The sequence below is a fragment of the Etheostoma cragini genome, chromosome 17 (assembly GCF_013103735.1).
Source record: "Etheostoma cragini isolate CJK2018 chromosome 17, CSU_Ecrag_1.0, whole genome shotgun sequence".
Lineage (NCBI taxonomy): Eukaryota > Metazoa > Chordata > Actinopteri > Perciformes > Percidae > Etheostoma > Etheostoma cragini.
The window spans coordinates 5483120-5504861 of record NC_048423.1 but is presented as its reverse complement, the minus strand read 5'-3'; the positions used below and the strand labels follow the sequence as shown (position 1 = coordinate 5504861).

The 21742-nt window shown below is 39.6% G+C and overlaps 1 protein-coding gene across 50 annotated transcripts in view; it reads right to left on the bottom strand.

The window, feature by feature from the left end:
- Positions 1 to 14627, bottom strand: part of camk2g2 (calcium/calmodulin-dependent protein kinase (CaM kinase) II gamma 2) — a 55344-nt gene extending 40717 nt beyond the window's left edge. For all 50 annotated transcript variants that reach the window (XM_034897743.1, XM_034897741.1, XM_034897756.1 and 47 more), the window contains exons 1-2: positions 14416 to 14627; positions 13310 to 13404 (exon numbers count right to left, since the gene is read on the bottom strand). In XM_034897743.1, coding sequence (XP_034753634.1) covers positions 13310 to 13404; positions 14416 to 14480 — 160 coding nt within the window. In that variant the 5' untranslated portion in view covers positions 14481 to 14627. The remainder of the gene's footprint in view (positions 1 to 13309; positions 13405 to 14415) is intronic.
- Positions 14628 to 21742: the final 7115 nt, after the last annotated feature.

Sequence of the window (21742 nt, the reverse complement as noted above, 5' to 3'; positions counted from 1 at the left end):
CACACACACACACACACACACACACACACACACACACACACACACACACACACACACACACACACACACTCTTAACTCTTGTTATTTCCAGAAAAAGATAATGGCCTCCAATGTGTGTTGATGCGGCCAGTCCTGTTTGTAAGACCTAAAGTGACACATAAACACACATCCAGCGTACACCACAAATCTAACCCAACCAGTTAAGCTGTGTGAAGAGTGACAGCTGACAAGGATCAAGTCTGACAGCTAAGCAGTGAATTGTTCAGTCTGAATGAGTTAGTCCTCCTCCAAAGCAAATAATTACATTGTTTAACCAGATTGCTTTACGATTCCTATTCCAAATTCTTGTAAAACAAGTCCTGTTTGTTGTATATGCTAATTTTAACTCTAACACACCAGACCAGATGTATGGACTTGACACAGTGCAGGCTTACAATGCTTTGTGTAAGCAATGAGCTTAAAAAAAGATTTTTGACCTAAATAAAGTGTATGCGGGCCTTTTTTTAACAGCAATTTAATGACTTTTAAGACCTTTTTAAGTCCTCTAAAAAGGAAAATTTGAGACTTTACCACAACAACAAAAAACGGGAAAAAGTTCAGCACAAAACAACTATCACATGTGAGATGAGTACAGATGTCAGTTGCGCATAATGTACTTGATACTGATGTTGGTAGGAGAAGCTTCTCACAACACTGATATAATACTAACAGAATAATTTGTCAATTTTTTCAGCATGACATCAGTAGTACACTCTCCTCTTTATCATTGGTCCAGCTTTGTTGGAGATAACATGTGGGACAAGTCCTGGCTTCTGCCGCAGACGTTTTTTTCTGACTAATGAAATCAAAGACATTTCATTTAAAATGTTTCATAGGTTTTACCCAACCAACCAATATTTATAGAAACTCAAAAGAGACATGAATGTAAAGTGTACATTCTGTGGGAATCAAAGAGAAACTATTGTGCATTTATTTTGGTTATGTACTCATACTAAATTACTTTGGAGTAAACTGTCTTGATCCTTCGATGATCTTACCCTTACCCTGAATTCTCCTCATGCTGGGAAAATGTACTTTTTGGTTTCATTAACTGGGACACAAATCTTACCTCTCAATTGTATTTAATTACCCTGATCTTAATTTTGACCAAATTTTACATCCATAAATCCAAATTCCAAAATAAAACACCTGACTTAATAGAGCTGTACAGTAACATTAAACACTATATTTCTACTATATCCTGTTTCAGTATTAAGGAGGCTTTTAGAACACACACACACTATTTGAACTTTTCAAATACTTTATGTAAATTTGGTTGTTCTTTCTTTTTATTATTATATAGTTTTTTGTATTTCCCCTGGCATACTTGACCGGTTTGTATTGTATACACTTGTGGTTGTAATTGTTATGTGCTCATTAAAAAATAAAAATAAATAGACCCTAAACAAAATATAAACCTAAAAAAAAATAAAAGAATTCTCTTTACAAACATTAACAGAAGACGGAAATCATTTCAAAAACATTTTAGCTATCTATTATTGTTTGATTGCTAACGTTAGCTCAAAACGCCATTCAAGTGACAGCCTTTGTTGTGTTTAATAATGTTTGAATTTGTAGCCAGCAGTGAACAATCTGCGTTATGTAGGTCAATTGTTATTGTATTCACATTGCTGAAGTCTTTTGTTAGCAGGTTCTTATAGGCTATTTGTCGCAAAGCAATGCACGCGCAACTCACATCTGCACTCGTCTAACATTGGGCAGTGACGACACAGAACGGTGTGGCGAAGCATAGCGCAGCACAGCTCACTATAGCTCACCATAACTTACCATAGCTATACTCAAGACACAGGGACACAATAACTATAATACCAAGTGCTGATTCGCCTACAACCCCCTGACCTGGTTGACTATGTAGATGAGAAGATACTAATGGGCAACTTACTTGCATGCAACAACACATACTTCTCGTGCTTCTCTGCTTTCATGTGGCCCATTGTCCCCAGCTGTATTGTCTTTTTATATAAAGCACACCTCGCATCATAATTACCGGCTGTTTTTTAAGCCACGCCTAAACACTAAACAAACAATGCAACGCAGCCATCAATCACTTACTCGTCAGTCACCTATGGAATAAGGCAGGTTGCACCCACATAGATGGAAGTGCTGCCCCCCAGATGGTGTGATGGTGAAATTGCTGTTGAAAAGGATGAGGAGTCGGACTCGGTCCCACATGAAATTTAAGACCTCATCGTAAATTATAGACTTCAAGATTTTCAGACCTTAACATTCAAAAAATGTAAGACTTTTTAAGGACCCACGGGGACCCTGAAATAAAGTTTTGTAGTGTACCTGAAAGGATGGGACACAATGGCAGATACAAAAAGTAATTTTTCAATTTATGGCAAGTACTGGATTAATTAAATACATACCAACTTAAAGATAAAATGCATTTAATTTTAGCCAATTAAGGAGATAAATATAATGCAAGTTACTATTTTTTTATGAAAAATAATCCTAGTCCTGGATCATTGGAAAATAGTGCTGACATCAAACACCCCTGTTATTGTGGAAGCTCATTTTGGAATTATAATCCACTGGTGATCAAGTAGAAGTTGTACTTCATCACACTAAAGCCTTCACAAAACCTGCGTCACCCACACCGGCACAAGCGTGTGTCAAGGCAGCAGGCCCTGAATATAATTACTGAGAAGACTTTTATTATGAACAAATGTTTTGATTGTAACCTTAGAAGCCAACACAAACACGCCAACTGCAGTGGTGGTGTGCCAATCAACAACAAGTACACACTTTGACCAAATGATGTAACCACACTCCATCGGACAATTTTATTTGGATGCTTCAAATTGTTGTAAGAGCTGAAGAGCAGCTTTCAGCAGAGATTATCAAATGATTTTAACTTGTCTGAGAGCCTGCAAGCAGATGTCAATTGTTACGGTGAAACAACTGACAGACCAAACCGACGAGTTACGGCATAGAAAAGAGGAATACCAATGTGTGTGGCTGGTCAAACATCCTCTTCTTGGGAAAATAGTGCTCTTGTGCAAATAAACCTTAATATAAATGGAGATGATGGCAACAAAGAGTGAACAAATATTTACAGAGATCACCATGTGTGTGAATATACTTCCATATTACGGCGAGGCAAGGCAAGGCAGCTTTTTTATATAGCACATTTCAGCAACAGGGCAATTCAAAGTGCTTTAGACAGTTTTTCAGTTTTTCAACTGTCTTGAGACAGCTCAAGACAGTTGAAAAATAAAAAACTGATAAGACACAAGAATACAACTAAAAACTAAAAACAGATAAAACACAAAAATAGAAGTTACAGTGCGGTTTAACAAACCGCAAAAAATGAAAGAAATTAACAACCATAAAAGAAAGGAAACATCAAAAAGAAAGGTCTTCAGCCTTGATTTAAAATAACTGAGAGTAGCAGCGGATCTGCGGGTTTCTGGGAGTTTGTTCCAGATATGAGGAGCATAGAAACTGAACGCTGCTTCCCCCTGTTTAGTTCTGACTCTGAAGACAGAAAGCAGACCTGTCCTAGACGACCTGAGAGGTCTGGGGGGGTCATAGTGTAGTAGCAGATCAGACATGTATTTTGGCCCTAAACCCTTTGGTGATTTATAAACTAGCAAAAGTACTAAAAGAGAATTCTTTGAAGCACGGGAGGCCAGTGTAAAGACTTAATAACTGGAGTGATGTGATCCAGTCTCTTGGTCTTAGTGAGGACTCGAGCCACAGCTGTCTGATTGATTTTTTAGGGAGACCTATAAAGACGCTGTTACAGTTGTCAAGTCTACTGAAGATGAAAGCATGGACAAGTTTTTCCAAATCAAGCTGAAACATAAGTCTTTTAACCCTTGATATAGTCATATAACCAAACTGATAATCACGATTTGTAATATCAATATAGAGATCACTCCACGCTAAGGGTGTGATCTGGGCTGAAGGCACGAATGAGGTATTACCCGGCTCTTCGGTCAGTTTGTCAACACTAGTGTTGAGGTGCTGCCAGTCAACCTCCTCTTATTTAGCTACTGCCAGTCAAAAGATAGCATGGCAACTGCAGATGCAGGAGACCCATCGACAGAACTTGAACACCCTCCTTTTTCACCAAAGTGGCCGGTGTGTAGTATTTTGGATTTCCAGTGAGAGATAATAACAACGTTTGCGTTGTTGACAAAAAAGCCATAGTTTACAAGCTCTGATATATGCCTGTACAATATTCTCCCACTGGCAGCACGACTAACAGGGCGGTTATCTGTGTGGTTCAACTGTTTGGAAATAGTTTGTTAAAGGAGAATTCCGGTAGATTCAAACACGTAGCTCTGTTGATTGTAAATTTGGAGGCTGTCAGTAGAGTGAAAAACAAAACCCATTGGTGCTACCTACACCGTGTTATCCTCCTGCTGGAGTTAGCACCCAACAGGCTTAAACAAGGGCAAGTTTTTAACTTGTTGAGCCTCTAAACAGGTTTAAAATGTCATTAAAAGTACCTACCCATGTGCAGTGATTCCTTCTGAGTGAACACAGTGAATCTGACTGCTGTAGATGGGAAAGAAATGCATGAAAGTTCTGCTAACTCAGCTGTGTTTAGTTCCTGTGTTGATACTGTGAGGAGTGCTTCGGGACCGTCTACAAACTACAACAGTAAAAAGAGGTAGAAACATATTTTTGAAAATAAGCATATGCTTATTTTTTAAAAGTGCTGTAGTACAACTAGCAGGAGACAAGTTATAATTAAGGTAAGTTTGGAGACACTACCTTATTAGACACTAGAGACACTACCCTACATATTTCTGTATTATCTCTTTTGTAGTTTGTAGGCGGCCCCGAAGCTCTCTAACTGCCGCCTTGTCACCGGAACTAAACCCAGCTGAATTAGCACAACTTTCATACTTTTCTGTGTTCCCTTGGAAGGAATCATTTGACATGGGTAAATACTTTTAATGACATTTTGAACATGTTAAATTTGATAATTTAATTCTGTACATTGCGAACAAATGTCGGATATTATATTGCACAAAAGTGTAGTCTAAAAATGTGCATGTCAGCAAAATAATAAAACTATATTGCATATTTGGTTTTTACTTTTGCTTCCTAAACCTCTTATGTCCTTTCTTACTTTAATTGGGGTAAAAGTCAAACCAAAAAAAAAGTAAATTTTCATTTAGCTCACATGTGTGAATTACGGCATGGAAAAACTTTTATGAGGCAGAGAGGTGGAAAAAGCAAGAAAGAAAAGCAAGAGAAAGTTTAGAAACAGTTGCTATAGGTGAGAACTTACTGCCCTGAAGTGGTCTCATTCTCACTCACACACACACACACACACACACACACACACACACACACACACACACACACACACACACACACACCTGGATGCCTCTCCCATGTGTGTGCCCAGCTCAATTGCCTTTTAAATCATCCAACTGCCGCAATAAATACTCTCAACAAAAACCCTCTCAATTTGAAAACAGCATTACCTCACTGTTGGGAACACCTGCTTCACCTGAGAAGTTTAATTACTGCACCTATCTCACGACTAAATATGAATCTGGTGCTGTACCTCCTCAAGAAGCTTCAACCAATTAAACTGGTAACAGAGAGCTACTTGGAAGTGGACACACTTCTTGCACAAATTAAATGTTTGTTAGAGGTATTGGAGCCACAACAGAAATAAAAGCCTGTGCATCTGCAGACTCTAGCTTGTGAAATTTCTTTCAGTTGAAGGGAAGAACTCTTCTGCTCTGTCCTAATGGCCAGTGTCTATCTGACTCCACTTGGTCACTTCTCAAGCTACTCCTTTACGTTTTGTGTTTGTTGACTGGTAGACCAAGAAACCAATACTCATGATTCACTCAGTCAAGTTATAACAAATCTATAGTGAAATTATATTGCAAAGTAGAATACACCCTCAACACAGTCTCTCCAGGTCTAACCCCAGACCTCTCTCTTCCCTACTCTTTTATCCTTCTTTAAGTTTCCTCCTTCCGCCATGGTGTCCGTTGCCGCTAATCAGTCGGACTGGAGCTAATCACAAGAATATTCTTCAAGCCCCACACATGAACAAGTCTTCTGCCACTGTTCCTACTGAAGGACCTATGGACAAGACATCCTGCATGAATCATAGAAACTGATGTGACAGCAACTAACAAGGATGTGCACACACACACATACACACACACACACACACAGAGGGACATGCAAGTACACCCACCTGTGATTCTCTAATGTAATGTAATCAAATGAAGTTTTTGCAGAAAGCCTTCTTTTTGAGACAAACCTGCTAGTTTCCTAGAGTGAGGAGTGAAGGCAGAATGGATGTAAACACAGTAGCATATTAAGATTTTCCAGAGCCCAAGCTGATTTTCTTTAAATACCTTATTTTTACATCAAACAGTCCAAATAGAAAATACCTTAACTCTAAACCCTGCTTACTATTTTTTTATTTAAGTTTTATATTGTTTTTCCTGCAGTCTTGCTGACTTGTAGATGCACTTTCTCGTGACAATTGAATGCCCTCAAAAGTACCAATCAGCATCCTGTGTCCTTGTCCAGCCCTTCAGTATTTAATAAATTTAAGTTTTATTCAAGTCGGCTCCCATCTGGTGCCATATGCTTTGGACAAGGGGCATAATGTTGAGAGAAAAGAGAAAAGATGGCAAGATGAATATGAAAAACACACACAGTGTTGTTTCTAAGCCTTGAGAAGTAAATTAGAAGGTTTTCATGCTGTGGAAAGACTCACACCATTCAAGTGTTACAGTGTACTATTTCTGCACTGGAACATGTAACCCTGACCGTCTCACTTTCTCTTTCCATATCTACATCTTTCTCTTTCCATAAATGACTCTCTCATTCTCTCACTCTCATCAAATATTCACTGTTGGTCCCATTAAACATTCACCACGCTGCACTGCTACATTTATCTGCCCTCCACCAATCAGCCTCCAGTGGGTGCACTAGAAGCCCACCAAAAGCCTGAAAACACACACACGTTGTCTGTCTGCATGGCCTGCAATGTTGCAGCCTTTCAGGGAGGGGAGAGGAGATGACTAGACAAAGGAAGGAAAAGACAGAAAAGGGAGAGAATGTGGCTAAGGGTAACACATGAAAGAAAATCAGATAAAGAAAGGTAGCACAGAAAGGAGTCTGAGGGGTCCACATCTCAGCTCGTGTCCATGTTCAGTGAGAGCAGAGCAGCTTTGCACCTCAATAATTCAACAGCAGGACGAGTGCTGCCAGCCCCTCCCCTCCTTCTCATTCTCCCTTTCTCTGACATCACAAGGCCTTGCCTAATAACAGTGTAAAAATGCACTCACTTCACAGCTTGACACAACACATGACACACGTAATTGTAGCTAAAAATAATAAGAAACAGCGTTGATATGGAAAACAGTGTTTCCTTTGGGTGTTACGGCGCGTCTACGGAGAAAGCGTTTTAGCCATGTGTTTCAGTCGTCAGTCAGTCTCATTCTTGCTTGACGGAAGGGATATGCTCCTATTTCAACTAATCTAGCTGTCAACAGCTCGCGTTTCACTCACAATACAGACTGGTACATGCAACCTGGAGCAAATCTTTATACGTTCAAGTCCATTTTCTTCCATTTACTACGTCACTACATGACTACAGTGAATGGGCTCTGAGCCCTGCCAAACGTGGGTGACCTACATTCAGTACTGGGCCTGAATTCAATTAACTGATATTCAATTAACTGCTGAGAAAAGCAGCAACTATTTTTTGGGCATTTTTGTATGACGGGATTACATGCTGAGCAAAAATTGAATAGGCACTTTACAAAAAGGTTCACCCCAAAATCAAAAATACATATTTTTACTCTTACCTACAGTGCTATTAATCAATCTAGATTGTTTTGGTGGGAGTTGCCTAGTGTCGGAGATACTGGCCATGGAGATGACTGCCTTTTCTCGAGTTTAATTGCTCTTGTCTTCCGGCTTGTAAAAATACATTTGACAAACCCAACAGCAATGTCTCTTTCCAGAAATCACGACCCAATTACTGAAGATAATCCAGAGACCCGTTTGTGAGCACTTTAATGTCGGAACTGTTTTTAGTTCTAACAAACTACACCAGACCACTGCGCAGAAGGAAGCATCTTCATGGACTAGATGCTCTTGCTCGTAAAAGTGCATGATGTAAACATTAATGGAGTCCTCCTTGCCTGTGGCATTAGCTAGCATTAGTATATACATACATGCATGTACACATTCCTAGTACACATTTCACAGCCCAGTTCTACTGTTTACCTCACGACTGTGGGATGGAGGAGAAGATTATTGTCACTGTGATGAACTTCCAGAGTTGTAAAACCTGTCTATAAACTACTGTGCAGTGTTACCCATGGTTATGTTAATATAACCGGCATCCCTAGCTTGTGTTCTTACTGGTACCTGTAGCAACTCGCTTCCATCAACACAGTCACTTGAGATAGTACCAATTTTGGCGCCACTGAGGACATGTCTAATTGCTGTTGTACAGATGATGTACAATGTAAATCGTGCAACTGAAACCAAAAGTTCTAACTGAACAAGTACACAACAGGTCCATACAGTGTAATTTTTATAAAATAAGACCTGAGTTTGACACTCAATGGGTTCAGAATAACATATTGTATAGTTTGGTTAAAGTGAAACATTGTCAATGTTTACATTTACTGGGAGTAGTGCCATTATACAATAAAACTGGAACATGTGTACATTTTACAGCATAAATCTGGTAATTGTGTGTACATTTTCTCCCTGTACTCGACCATAGCTGGCAGCTGTTTTCAGCAAGAAAGCTCTAAAACCCACTGTGCACTACCTGTTTAGCACCAAATGGCAGACTAGCTGGTATACAGTAGCTAGAGAGTTAGTCCCCTCAGGAGTTGGTTGAGACCAATAACAGAGCAAACACGACTCCAAATAAATGATAATGAAATCCCCATATTGACATCACTGCATTTCTTTAAATAAGATATCAGCCCTCTGTCACTTAATATCGAAAGCCTTTATCAGCCCCCTGCTGTGCTTTTTGTTTCATTTACGATAAACATGTACTAGAAGACTTAGTGCAACATAATCAGGGGATTCCATAAAGGAGAAGAAGTAAAGAATGACACTAAGCTCCATAGACAGAAAGCTGCAGACGAAAACTAAGTGGGCAAAAGCATGTGCTGACTTGCTGATATACATGTAGATGCAAGGTTTGGTTTTCACACAATGATATGAGCTACTGTAAAACCCATCAGAAAAGAGATATTATAGATCTTTCAAACTTGCTTTTATTGTATTCTTAAAATCAAACCACTTCCTTCTGTATATTTTTACAAACATTGATAAAAGCCTATACAGATGTACAGAAGTCAAGGCTCATCACAAAAGCCACGGACTGTACTACTCTTATCTCACCCTCACAGAGTGTGCATGAGAGAAACCTCTACCGCTATGGCAACACAAACATAAACCTATGAGCACACTTCCCTTCTTAACTTCTGCTTCCCACAGTTTTTAATTAGGCAGTTACTGCTGCTTCAGGCTAACAATAATTCATCATCTACTTCTGTTAACTGATGTTAAAGTCACTTGTGAAATACAGTTTTACAATAGAATCGTGATACCTATACGTGCATATAAGTGAGCTCTAGAGGTGCTGGTAGGCATATTTTGTTACCTTGTTTGCAGATTTTATGCTAACCTCATCTACCTGGTAGCAGGCTGTAGCCGTTAAACTGACAGATAGGAATGTGGTATTGATCTTCTTATCTGATTGTGTTTGAAAATGATAATCAATCAGTTAATCAAATGTTCAGCAGAAACACTAAACTTTAAAGCAACACTGTGCAACTTTTCCTGCTTTGGTGACCCTACGGGTTGGAAGGGGAATTGTCCCATTAAGTCTCATTGGAACTACAGCTCCGCTACCCGATCTGGCAAACTTGCACAGTGTGGTTATAGCCGGTAGAGAGCTGCAAAGCAAATGCAGAAGTGCTGTTCATCCTGTTATGAGTTGATAAACTACTAAAGCGGTTGTGGAAACATTATTTTAAGGAACAAAAAGTTACATGGTGTTGCTTTAAAGTATGGTAAACATTATACTAAGCTTTGCTATCCTTTCAACTGCAATATCAATATTTTTGAAGATGCAAGATCATTTTCTGGTCTTAACATTTCCATGCTTTTTCTGCGTTCTTATGCATAATAGATACATTTTTGTATACCATTCTTTAACATCATGGAAATCTACAACCCTCATTCGTGATCGCTACATTTTTTGAAGAATATTTTCTTAAGAATTAATAAATTGAACTTTTGGTTTTAAATATAAAATACTATCAAGGCTCATTAAAAAAGAAAATGCATCAATAATTAAAAAATTACTCTTAACCGATGAAATTCAAATTACAACCGTTGCCAAATGTAGTGTGCGGTGTGATGTGCGGTTATGTTGATGACGGCACGTGAATGTCAGTGAAAGTGAAAGTGACAGACCATGTTTGCATGTGTGAGCGACTGTACGCATGCATGTGACACCACATGACACAGCCATAATTGCTGACCTTACTGTCAGCCAATGTGCTCTCCTTGAGCCACACAGAATAAGGCTTAACACTAACAAACACAAACCTTGTACGTACAAGCTTTAGAGAGCTCAACAGTACTGCCCACAGCGGGTCCCGGAAGTAAAAATACAATGCAATTTCTCCATTGACAATTGGGGTATAAGCCATAAAATAATAACCGTCGATGGTAGACTTAAACCAGCTACCACATGACTAAGCAATTATATGCTCATGTGGGTAACAAAAGTTCATGTATCACCAAAATCGTTTTGAGATAAATGTTTTTTATTTGCGATGTCTGGGATAAGTACTTTATTACCCACAATCCTGAGCAATCCCACAATCCCACAGTGATGTCTCTGATTGGTAGAACTCATGGTGGTGAGGAGGGGGCACTGTCGGTTCCCGATATGTGAGCGTGCCCAAGACGAGATTCCTGTTTTACGAGGATTTACAACACTGCACGAGTCACCATCTGTTCCCACACTTCTTCCCTTAGCCTTCACCGGGAAGCTTAGAAGTTAGTTTAGCTAACCACTAGCAAACAACTTCATTCAGTCATTAAAAAAATGTTAACTGAAAACTAAACACTGGGAAAGCAGGCAATAGCTGACGTGACAGCTGTTCTATATTTTAACGGATATTTTCACGTTTTATTTTGAGGGTCTTTTAAAGTTATTACATGCCGTCTCAGCTAGAAGTTAGCCAAGTTAACGGTTAGCCAAACAAACGTTTGCTTCCTTCACTCAGTTGGATTATGGGATGAGTAGTTCCTTCGTTCAATAACAAAAATATGTCCACAGTCTTGGACCTTTAACTTGTATATATATATGTCATAGTATTTTATGTGTTTTCTTCTTTTATCACATTATAACTGTGTGTATACTGTCACATGGGAAAATTAACTACATTAAATAGAATATTTTTTAATCAAAAATCAATTTTTTAATTGAATCTTGAGCCTAAAAATAAATCCATATTGAGTCAAATTCTGACATTTTCTGAATTGTGCACCCCTAATGTGTTATTCTGTAAACTGTGATGCATATTTTAACAGTTAGTTTGGTCAACAATTGTGCTGTTTGCCTTTGTTTTCCACTCCATATGAATTTGGCCATCCAGGGGCTTTGTTTAAAACCTGTCCAATCGCCTGACTGCTTGTCTTTCTTGCCTAATATATGATTTCCTTTTTGTGATGTTGCTCCCAGATCTCAGCAATTGACTTGGTGAGTGCCACTTTACTATGGCCTAAAAAAACAATGACATGAACAATGAAAATAGGAATTAAGTTGTAATAAAGAAAATTAATTATTTAACTGTCCCAGTGACACATTTCTCCTCACCTTTCTTTCAGTTCTGTAGACATGCTGTGTGTGGGTGGGTGTGTGTGTGTGTATGAACAACAAACTGGGAGCACCTGCACATTTCAGCACTGAAGGAGTCTTGTGTTTATTTCACAATGTTAAACTGTGTACAGACAGACAGCCTTGTACGCATATAGTTAAGTGTGAGAATTTTTAAGTAAGTGAGAAGAGTTGTATGCAACTATGCTTTATGTGAGAAAAGAGCAGTTGTCTATGTGTATGTGTGACAATTGTGACCACAACCCAGAGACCACACACACAAAACACAGGTCCCAGACAGCCTATGGGATGAAGAGTTTCACCCCTGCTGTTGCCAAGACACACACACACACACACACACACACACACACACACACACACACACACACACACACACACACACACACGCGCACACACACACACACACACACACACACGCCTCCTGAGTTTTTAAAGGTGCCCTGCCACACGTATTTCATCACTTTGTGGTAATGTCTGAAGTTCTACAATCAATTCTAATATTTTTGGGGAAATAGAAGTGGAAAAAATGCCTTGGTTATCTTTTTTAAGCCATTCTAGTGTGGTATAGAAAGTCCCGGTTCTCATTAATATTCAATGAGCTAAGCTGCTTGACTGTGATTGGCTAACAGCTAGCCAATGAAAGCCTGGCTATCAGCATCTTTTACCCAAAGCAACTGGGCAAGCTCATGAATAGTAATGAGCTCAGGCAACATGACGTCAGACTGACCAGCTTGTGTAATTGGCCTGATTTCTCCACTTATTTCTTTTCAGTGGTTAAAGCTGACAGGAGGAGGTAGCAGTTCATCTTCACATTCAGGGCATAACACAAACACATTTGGACCTAACATAAAAGTAAAATGCAATTAAAAACGGTTTTGTGTGGCAAGGCACTTTTAACATCTTTCTTTAATTTAATCTTTTGTTTACAGAGAAAGGAAGGAGGGTGGGAGGGTGAGGAAGGGAGAAAACAACACAAAAAGGAAGGAAAATGACATTAAGTGCAAAGGAATGTAATTGACAGTGCAGAAGTGGCCCACACAGAGTCTGATGCAAGAGACCAATGGTAACCATAACAAACCAAAAGTGCTTGCAGACACCTGCCAAAGCCCACTGAACTTCACTGTACAACTTAAACCACAACAGACCAGCTCTGCCAGCTCTTGAGGAATCTGCACTGACAGGGATAGGACACAGCACCTGGATCGCTGCTCTTCAGAATATAAACTACCAACCTTGCAGCTGAACTGACATCACTGAGATACTACAGTAGCATGGACAGCAGCATAACGTTGTCAACTTTTAGTTTGCATAAATGAATGTGACTGTAATGCTGAGCTACACATCTGCTCTACTTACCTCTGGCTGAGAGCTTTTTTGTGTTGATAATTTTTGCAGCATACTCCTGGCCAGTAGACTTCTTGACACATCTGCGAACGATTGAGAACGCACCCCTGGAGCAGAAGAAATCGATGACAGCTCAGTGAAACCATTTCAAATATAACAAAACTTTCCATCATGTCGGTGTGTTGCAGGGGAAAGTGTATTAAGTGGTCACACACTAAGGGCATATATGAATTATATACAGCTAAAGAGAGGGAAGAGGAAACTATTTGCATAAATAATACAGTCTAATCTTCTGTGTATAAGATGTGAGAAGAGGTCCTGGCTACTAGTGCGTGATGGGTGGGAGAGGGGTTGTTTCATTCTGAACGGGAGTACAGGAGAATGACGCCACTGAAATGTAGAATTAACATTAAACAGTGTCTTCTCAGCCTGGCTGCATTTTAGCACAGACGCATCCTTTAAACTCATGCAGTCGGCTGTGTTGAAAGGTGGAGCAGCTCTCTTAGAAACACGCAGAGATTAGATGTTACCAAGTAGGTATACGTAACGTTACACAATAATTGTGTCCTTTCATGTTTTAATCCTGAATGCAGTACATGTGTGATACGCAAAGCCAAATGTGCAACCGCTACAGTCTTGTTGGCAGCAAAGTATTATCTTCTTTTTCTTTACATTTACAGTAGCCCTGCAGTCTGCTTAGAAATGCACAAAAACAGCTGAATGATTGAACAGCAGCGCGAGGATGCCACCAGTCAACGGATGCGTACAAACGAGTTTTCGACGCGTGCAGACAAATTGGCAAACAAGTTGGTCATATACGCGGAGGTTTCACACGTTTTGCGTTACGAAGGTTGCCACAGTGGTACGGTACACCTTTAAATAGCCTACACATTCAGGATAATATTAAAGCATTAGTAGTGCTAACCTGAAAATGCCTACAGCTTATTGTTGCTTAGGTGGTTCTCCTACCCTTCCCTGTTATTGACAGCCCCTTTCCTGCCTTGTCAACACTGAAGTAAACGCGCACAATGGCAGCAGCAGAGAGGAGAAAAACGTGCAAACACACACACACATACACACTGAATGCAACAAGAGAAGCGGCGGTGATGGTCGCTTACTTTCCGAGTTCCTCGTACAGCTGATATTCGTCTGTAAATCTCGTCGAGGTTACAACTGTAGCCATGTTGACTGATTGTAGGGGAGAGGGGGGAATCGCCTCGCGCTTCAGCGGCCGCCTCGCACAGGTTTCGGGAGGAGAACTCGTAACGGCAGAGAGGGGGAAGAGGCTCTCGAGCTCAGAGGAGCAGGGAGTGGGAGGGGAGAGCGAGAAACAGACAGGGGAGGGGGGGGGGGGGGGGGGGGGGGGGGGGTTGTAGTAACAAAGATCCTCTATGAGGATGATGAATCACTCTGTTTTTTAATAAATGATAAAAATGGAAGTAAAAACTAAATTAGTAAACTACTAATATTTTTTGGTCATGACATTTTCTATTCATTTTCACTTTTGATCCTATCTTGAAGTTGTTGTTTTTTAAATAATGTAGTAATGTGTGCAGAGAGCATATTTGCCTTGTAAAAGTGTTTGTTTTAAGTTACACTCAACGAACAAAGTACAAGGTTAAAGGTACAAAATGTAACATTTCTGCCCAAAAAATCAAAAGATTACTATACCAATGTTGTATATTTTGTTTGTGTTGTGTACTTACACTATCTCAAATGTTTCCAACAATTTTCAAACCCAGAGAAATCTCTAACTTTATTTTTGACACAGTACATTTCGTTTAATGGCGTCATAACCTTTGACCCCTCTGGTTCCTCTAACTTCCATCAAAACACGGGATGGTGATGTACAATGTCACAGAAAGAGTTATACTTAGTAACCATAATACTGCTTTAAGACATCCTAAAAAGCTTTGCATGTCTCACGTTTGGCTGTAATAATGTTACAGGTACTGTCCCTGATAAATAAATAATACATAAACAAATATAATAAACAAACTTTTTTTTTTATAGGCTCATCCGCCTAGGGAAATGTATTTCCCTTAAACTATCATCAATCTGTAAAAACTGTATTCTCACACTGTTTTTTTAAATGCTGGTTCAAACCAGAAATAATGGCAGAGTGAGGCCTCTTTCAGCTGTCTTCTCTCTGGCAGTATTGGTAGAGGTGGGATGTAAGCCTCGAGAGATCTTTTCTGGTTTACCAGGAGTTGCAGATCCAGGTTCAGTTTCACCCTCCCTTCCTTCCATCTTCGACATATTTGCACAACGACAAAACTGAAACCAGAACAGCTGAAAAGAGCAGCATCCTTCAAACACCATGTAGTGAGATGTGATGCCGCAATCTTTTAATATTGGCACAAAGCAAAAAGCTGCATTCCCACTGCGTTATGCTTTTCATTTCCCAAACTGGGCCTCCCAAAAAAGGAGGATCAGTTGCCACTTAAAATATGGCACCAGGAGGTAATAATGACTAACTATTTAGATTTTGTGAAATATGTTAATATTACAACAACAGACATCTGCTGTAACAGACACCTTCAGTTAATATAAAACATTTGAAAAAAAAGATGTAAAACTTGCTATCAAACCAAGTCTGTGTGTTTTATATTTAGTTTTGGTTTTTACTATTTTTAAACAGAAGCTTTTACGATAATGACAACACTATAAACCCTTTCTAAAAGCTTTGAATTTATGATGGTAATGGCATTTTGTTTTGAAAAAGAAAGATTGGAGATTTATTCATTGAAATGTGACATTTTTCTCAGCACATTTAAACACTTGACACAATAGTTGTTTAATGTGTATTGCACAGTTTCTATATCTGAGAGGCACTTTATTGTCTCTGCACAGCTACAGCACAACATTGTTGAAAGAACACAATAATGATCTCACACTGTGACTGTTGTCCTTAAGGCTGTTTCCCTTTCCATATGACAGAGCATTGGTGTGCTTCACAGCTAAATGCCCATGTCTTCTTCTGTATTCTTTAACACCGCATGTATCTTCTTTCATAGTGTTGACAAAGCTTCCTCATGAAAACCTCTATCATCATCATTATCAGAGGGTTTCCACACATGTCTTACCGTTTGGTTTTCATGACCATTTCACCATGCCCACTGTGATTTATAAAAATCTGATTTCACCAAGGAATTTAAAATGAATAAAAAGAGAGACAAAAATCAGTGTTCAAAGAGCCTTGATACCTTATTATCTCCAGCAAGACCAGCCAGCAGAGATCTGTTCATGGAGTTGAGGCTTCGATCTGACTCGTATGCAGTTTTAGGGATTTTAACTGTAAACTGGAGCATCATTGTAAAAGACAGGGAATTATATACGTTATGTAACAGCCTGCTGCACTGTAAAGGTTTATCTGCGCTTTCATGAATATCTCTTGCATGGTATTAATATATTATCTTGTCACCATGTTTAAATATGTGTGCTTGTGGGTGATCACAGCTGCACACACACCAGCGAGATAACGTGACAAGCTTACTGAATGTCAGCAAAAACTGTTCTGTCTCTCATATTTCTTTTTTGATTTGATGATCTTCATAGGATTTGAGACACAATTATGTTTCTGTAATATAAGATAAAAAAATAAGTACTTTCTGGTAATGTTGGTCATGTCACATCCTCTTCCTCCACAGATGTCTTCTGAGCACTTTAAAGCTGCTCTCGTCAATGTGCTAATTTGACATTGGATCAAATGACAAAAGGGTGTCACCAGGGACAACCTCTACTGTTCCATTCAGCTCGACAGAGTCTTTTAGCTCCCTCTCTGGTTTCACAGCCTACTGTTGCACTTTCAGGCAAACTGCGCTCATCAACATTGTTTCCATTTCAAAAACTGTACACTACCTGGCCAACACCAAACTGCCAACTAAGTTAGAAACTAGCTGTTGAACAAAGTGGAGCATTGAGCAGCTGAAGAGACAGATATTTCCCTCATGTGCTATTGGTGACCAAAAGCAGAGTTAACGAAAAAGAGGGAAAATTGGGCTTGATTTCAACAGGTCACCAGAAACAAGACTTTGGGACAAGTTAATAAGCAACTGTTTTTTTTAACAGTTCCTCATAATGTTTCCGTGGTGTATACTGCTGATTTCCACAGCCCCAAGTTGTAAACCAAGTCTGCAGGTTTAAGGACTTCTCATCCATGCTAGTTTAAAATATATGATCAAATAAGATCGTGGCTTGTATTTGACTGATTCAGTTCTAGTATCTTTTTAGTAGTAAGTGATTTGTAGATAAAATTATTTTCCAAAGAACGGGCCATTTCTGCCTGCTTGTCTGTTCAAGTGTGAAACCTTTCCACCCTTTCTCAATAAAGTGCCCCTAAAACCGTCCCTCTCTGCTTGTGGGTCTGCATTTTGGTCCTGTTTCCTGTTGCCAGCATTACTGAAAGGTGAAATGTACAATTAGTACTAAGGGGTAAAACAGACAAACACTTAAAGACTTTTCTAGTTATTTGCTAAATAAAACAAAACAATGCATTTAACATGTTCAATATGTGTAAATGCAAACTCTCAATCTCTACTTTTCTCTCTGCCTCGCTTCTGAACTGTGAGTGTAAATCTAGAACAGGATTGCTGGCAACTAATGAGTTTGTTTGCAGTGAGCACAGGAGCAGTGCGACCAGTTTCTACCATAATTACAGAGAGCCGCTCTGATATGAAAGCCTAATTAGTGAGGATGCAGAGGTACTGTCGTATTAATTGCTGAATTGCTGTGTTTCTTGGTGATGTGCCTGTCAGACGAGTCTACCACAGGCTGTGCAGAGGCAGGTTGAAGGCTGGGTGGTAACAGTGGAATAGAGTAGCCATTCTCAACCTTTCAGGCTTGAACAAAATGAAGAAGTGTACACTTGTAAGTTGCATATCCCTGATCTGGGCAATGTCACCGATAGGTTTCCTCTCTTACTGGATTGTTTAAATTAAGTAGGCTAATTGTTGGAAGCCTAACAATGGGAACAGTATTACAGAAAAACAGCAAAGATTAGAAAAAGTGAACATAATTTTGTGTGAGTGAGGAAATGTATAATTTGCCTTACTGTTAATAATCTTGCAACCACTCAGACTTAACTTGTAACCCCTTGAATTCTCTGGTGAGGTAGACCTTGGGAGGAAAAAGTCGGTTGGGGAGTTATACGTGAGATGTAAAGTGAGAAGGTCACAATACAAAAAGGGCAGGAAAAAAGGACAGGAAAAAAGTAAGTCAAATTAAAATTCTGTATCTTCCTTCTCTTTAACCCACATACACATGTACATGTGTACACATAAACAAGTGCATGTGTACACACACACGCACACACACACATGTTCATGTGTATGTGTACGTGTGTGTGTACGTGTGTGTGTATTTGATGGAGTGACCACTATGTTTCCTCAACACGACACCCAGAGGTCAAAACCTTATATATGCTGCTGCGCCACACTGAGACAGCTCATTGGTTGACACTCTAAATCTCTTATCAGGTTTCAACAGGGTGACCTTGGGAAAAGTATGTCATGTACAGTACATCAGATGGGATCTCTAAGGTTTCTTTGTCAATTACTAAACTGTCACATTATCCCAAATAAGTAGTTATTAGCACATCAGGGCTATTTCCGCGCATAATAGGCTGCAATTTACAGTGCAAGAAAATAGAGAATGTCTTCTCATTGAGTCGTTGATACCACTCTGTGTCACTGAATAAGTGCAAAGAAAGGGCTGCATTTACCAAGTGTGCCTTATCTAAAACAAAGTTTCCATCTCAAGGAACTAAAAAGTTATATTTATTACATGAGCCTATTGTGTTTAACTTTACAACTTCATCAAAGAATCTTAAAATCTGAAGTTAGCCTTACCTTCAACTGATTACCCAACAGTGGATATGACAGCTCCCTCCCACGTACTGGATAGCATTGTGTGTCCGTGAGTGAGTGTGTGTGTGTTTGTGTGTGTGTGTGCGTGCGTGCGTGCGTGCATGCATGTGTGTGTGACGCCTCCTCTGTGATTTATATCTTCTGACGTTGCCTTATTTCTGCAGGCCATCACAGTATACTTGGAATCAGATGTGTGGGCATCTAACGATTGTCTTCACCAGTTTCTCACATGGATGGGACTCTGAGGCTCTCTGAGCAACATTCACCCAAAGCAGTCTCATCAAATCTCATCACTGGGGTCTAGTTCTGATAGTGTGAGATTTTCTCTGTGTGTGTTTGTTTCATGCACACATGTACAGGAGGTGAACAAAGTACCCAGCTCCAATACTTCTTGGAGTGATGTCATGAAAGTCATTAACTCTTTGTAGATGAATATTCTTTGAGAATAGAAAGCCACCAGTTGTTTGATTTCCATCTTCTCAAAAAGATGGAGGTCACAGAAATTGTTTGAATTTCTCCTGGTATTTGTGCAACAGCTCTTGAATGGCTAAAGCATTACTGTTTCTTTAGAGAGGGATTGATGAGACTAAGAGTCTACAGCCATGCTGGCGGCTCTGTGAGGCACCAGTCGACTCTTTCAGAACTGCTTGACAGATATTCGAATAGCAAACACCTTTCCAATGTCGCATTCGGGGAGTGCTGTGTGCAACTTCTGTAACTTTCCAAACGACAATCCAACATTCACACCCACGTGACACAGGTGTTTGACAGCTCTGTGTGGGTTAGAAAGTTGCCAGGGTTTGAACTTCTTTTTCATTTGTTACACAACTATTTCTGTCAATTTTCATGTGAACAACCAAGTGCAACACTATGGCTCCTTCCAGGGTGGACATTCTGAAAATGTGTGACATTTTCCACATGCTTAAACAACATCCCAACCCGCTTTTAACACCCCTGTGTGGCCTTTTGGATCAGATGTAAAAACCTTTCATTTCTGACTTGATCGGACAACATGTTATAGGAACTACTGTATAAGCAGGTAGCCTATGTTTACTTAATTTAGAGTGACAGCATGCCAATACGTAGCATTTGCATTTGCAAGTTAGTACTAAACACAATGGATTGCTGAGGCTCATGGGAATGCCATTAGTTTTGCAGTTTGTGATAAACCAAAGCATTGGACACTTTTAAATAATGTCCTGATGATGGTGCTACATGAAAAGTCATGAGGACATTCTCTGGGGACCATACATTTCTGTACAATGTTTCATTAATCCATCAATCCAATCCCTCAACTAGTAGGTGAGACAATTCATTCTGGACCAAAGTAGACTGACCAATGTCCAGACATTTCCACCCATAAAGTTGTGCATGACAAAAGAAACTACTACTACTATTATTACTGCTACTGTACATGTTTGCAATGACACTTTGCACAGCCTTTGTAATTGTGAGCCAGTACATTTAAAGTAGTTTCTAATGTGATTTCTATTTTGTCTCCTTCCGATCGCACATGCTGTACTCTTCATAATACTTAAGCTGTTATCTTGCACAAATGCACTCAGGTACACACATCCTTGCAGACTCACAGATACAAACTCTTTGCTAAACAGTGACACACAAATCCACAAAGTGTATTCCTAAACACCAACCCTTCTATTTTTGGATTCCAAAGTTGGTAGATTGTTACACATTGTATATTTAAAATGACAGATTGAGTTTCACATTGTACCATTGTTGTGCAAAAGTATTAAATACACATTGAAGATTCACACAGTTGCACCGGGTAACATATTTCTTCATTACGATGAACATCATGGTTTGTTTTGAATGGATCCCACATCCACTGTCCTTGTGCTGTGAATACTCATTAGCTCACCAAATTTGAGCATACATCTAGTCCCTGAGAGCCGCAGACAGTAGGGAAGTCAGAAAGTATTGAGAGATAATGTAGTGCATTTTAGTCTATTAATGGGATTTGTTGACACTTGACACACGCCTTATCCTAACTTAAAGGTTTTTCAGCTTTCCCTTTATTCTTAGTATAATTAGTGTGTTATGTATGCAGTGAGGCTATTTCACAAGTTATTTTTATCAGATCTACAAGCAGTTCAGTCATGACAGCCCCCTACAGCCCCCTCCTCCACTCTTTTTATTTAAGTGGATGCCACAGAGCTCTGAGCAAAAACATTGCTAATGCTTCTAACTTGACCTTGCAAATGAGCACAAACAAGTGGGTAGGATGAGAAGGAAAATGAGAAAGAAGGGGGGGGGGGGGCAGAGGGAATAAGCAAAGAGCTAAGAAAAAAAAGGAGGGAAGGGGGGGACAGGGAGTTAGGAGGAGGTAAAATGGGGAAGAAATTGTTGAGAGTTGAATATTCATTATCAGGCCACTGAGGAGAAATCTACAGCTCTGTTGCTATTGGGTTTGGGATTGCTGCTGACACACACAAATGCACATCAACATCCACACACTCAGATTAAGACACACAGCTAAAGGCAGGGGTCAAGGAATGTGCTGCTGCACTCAGTACCTATTAATGTCGAAGCTGTTTACTGTGATAAATGTTGCATTAGA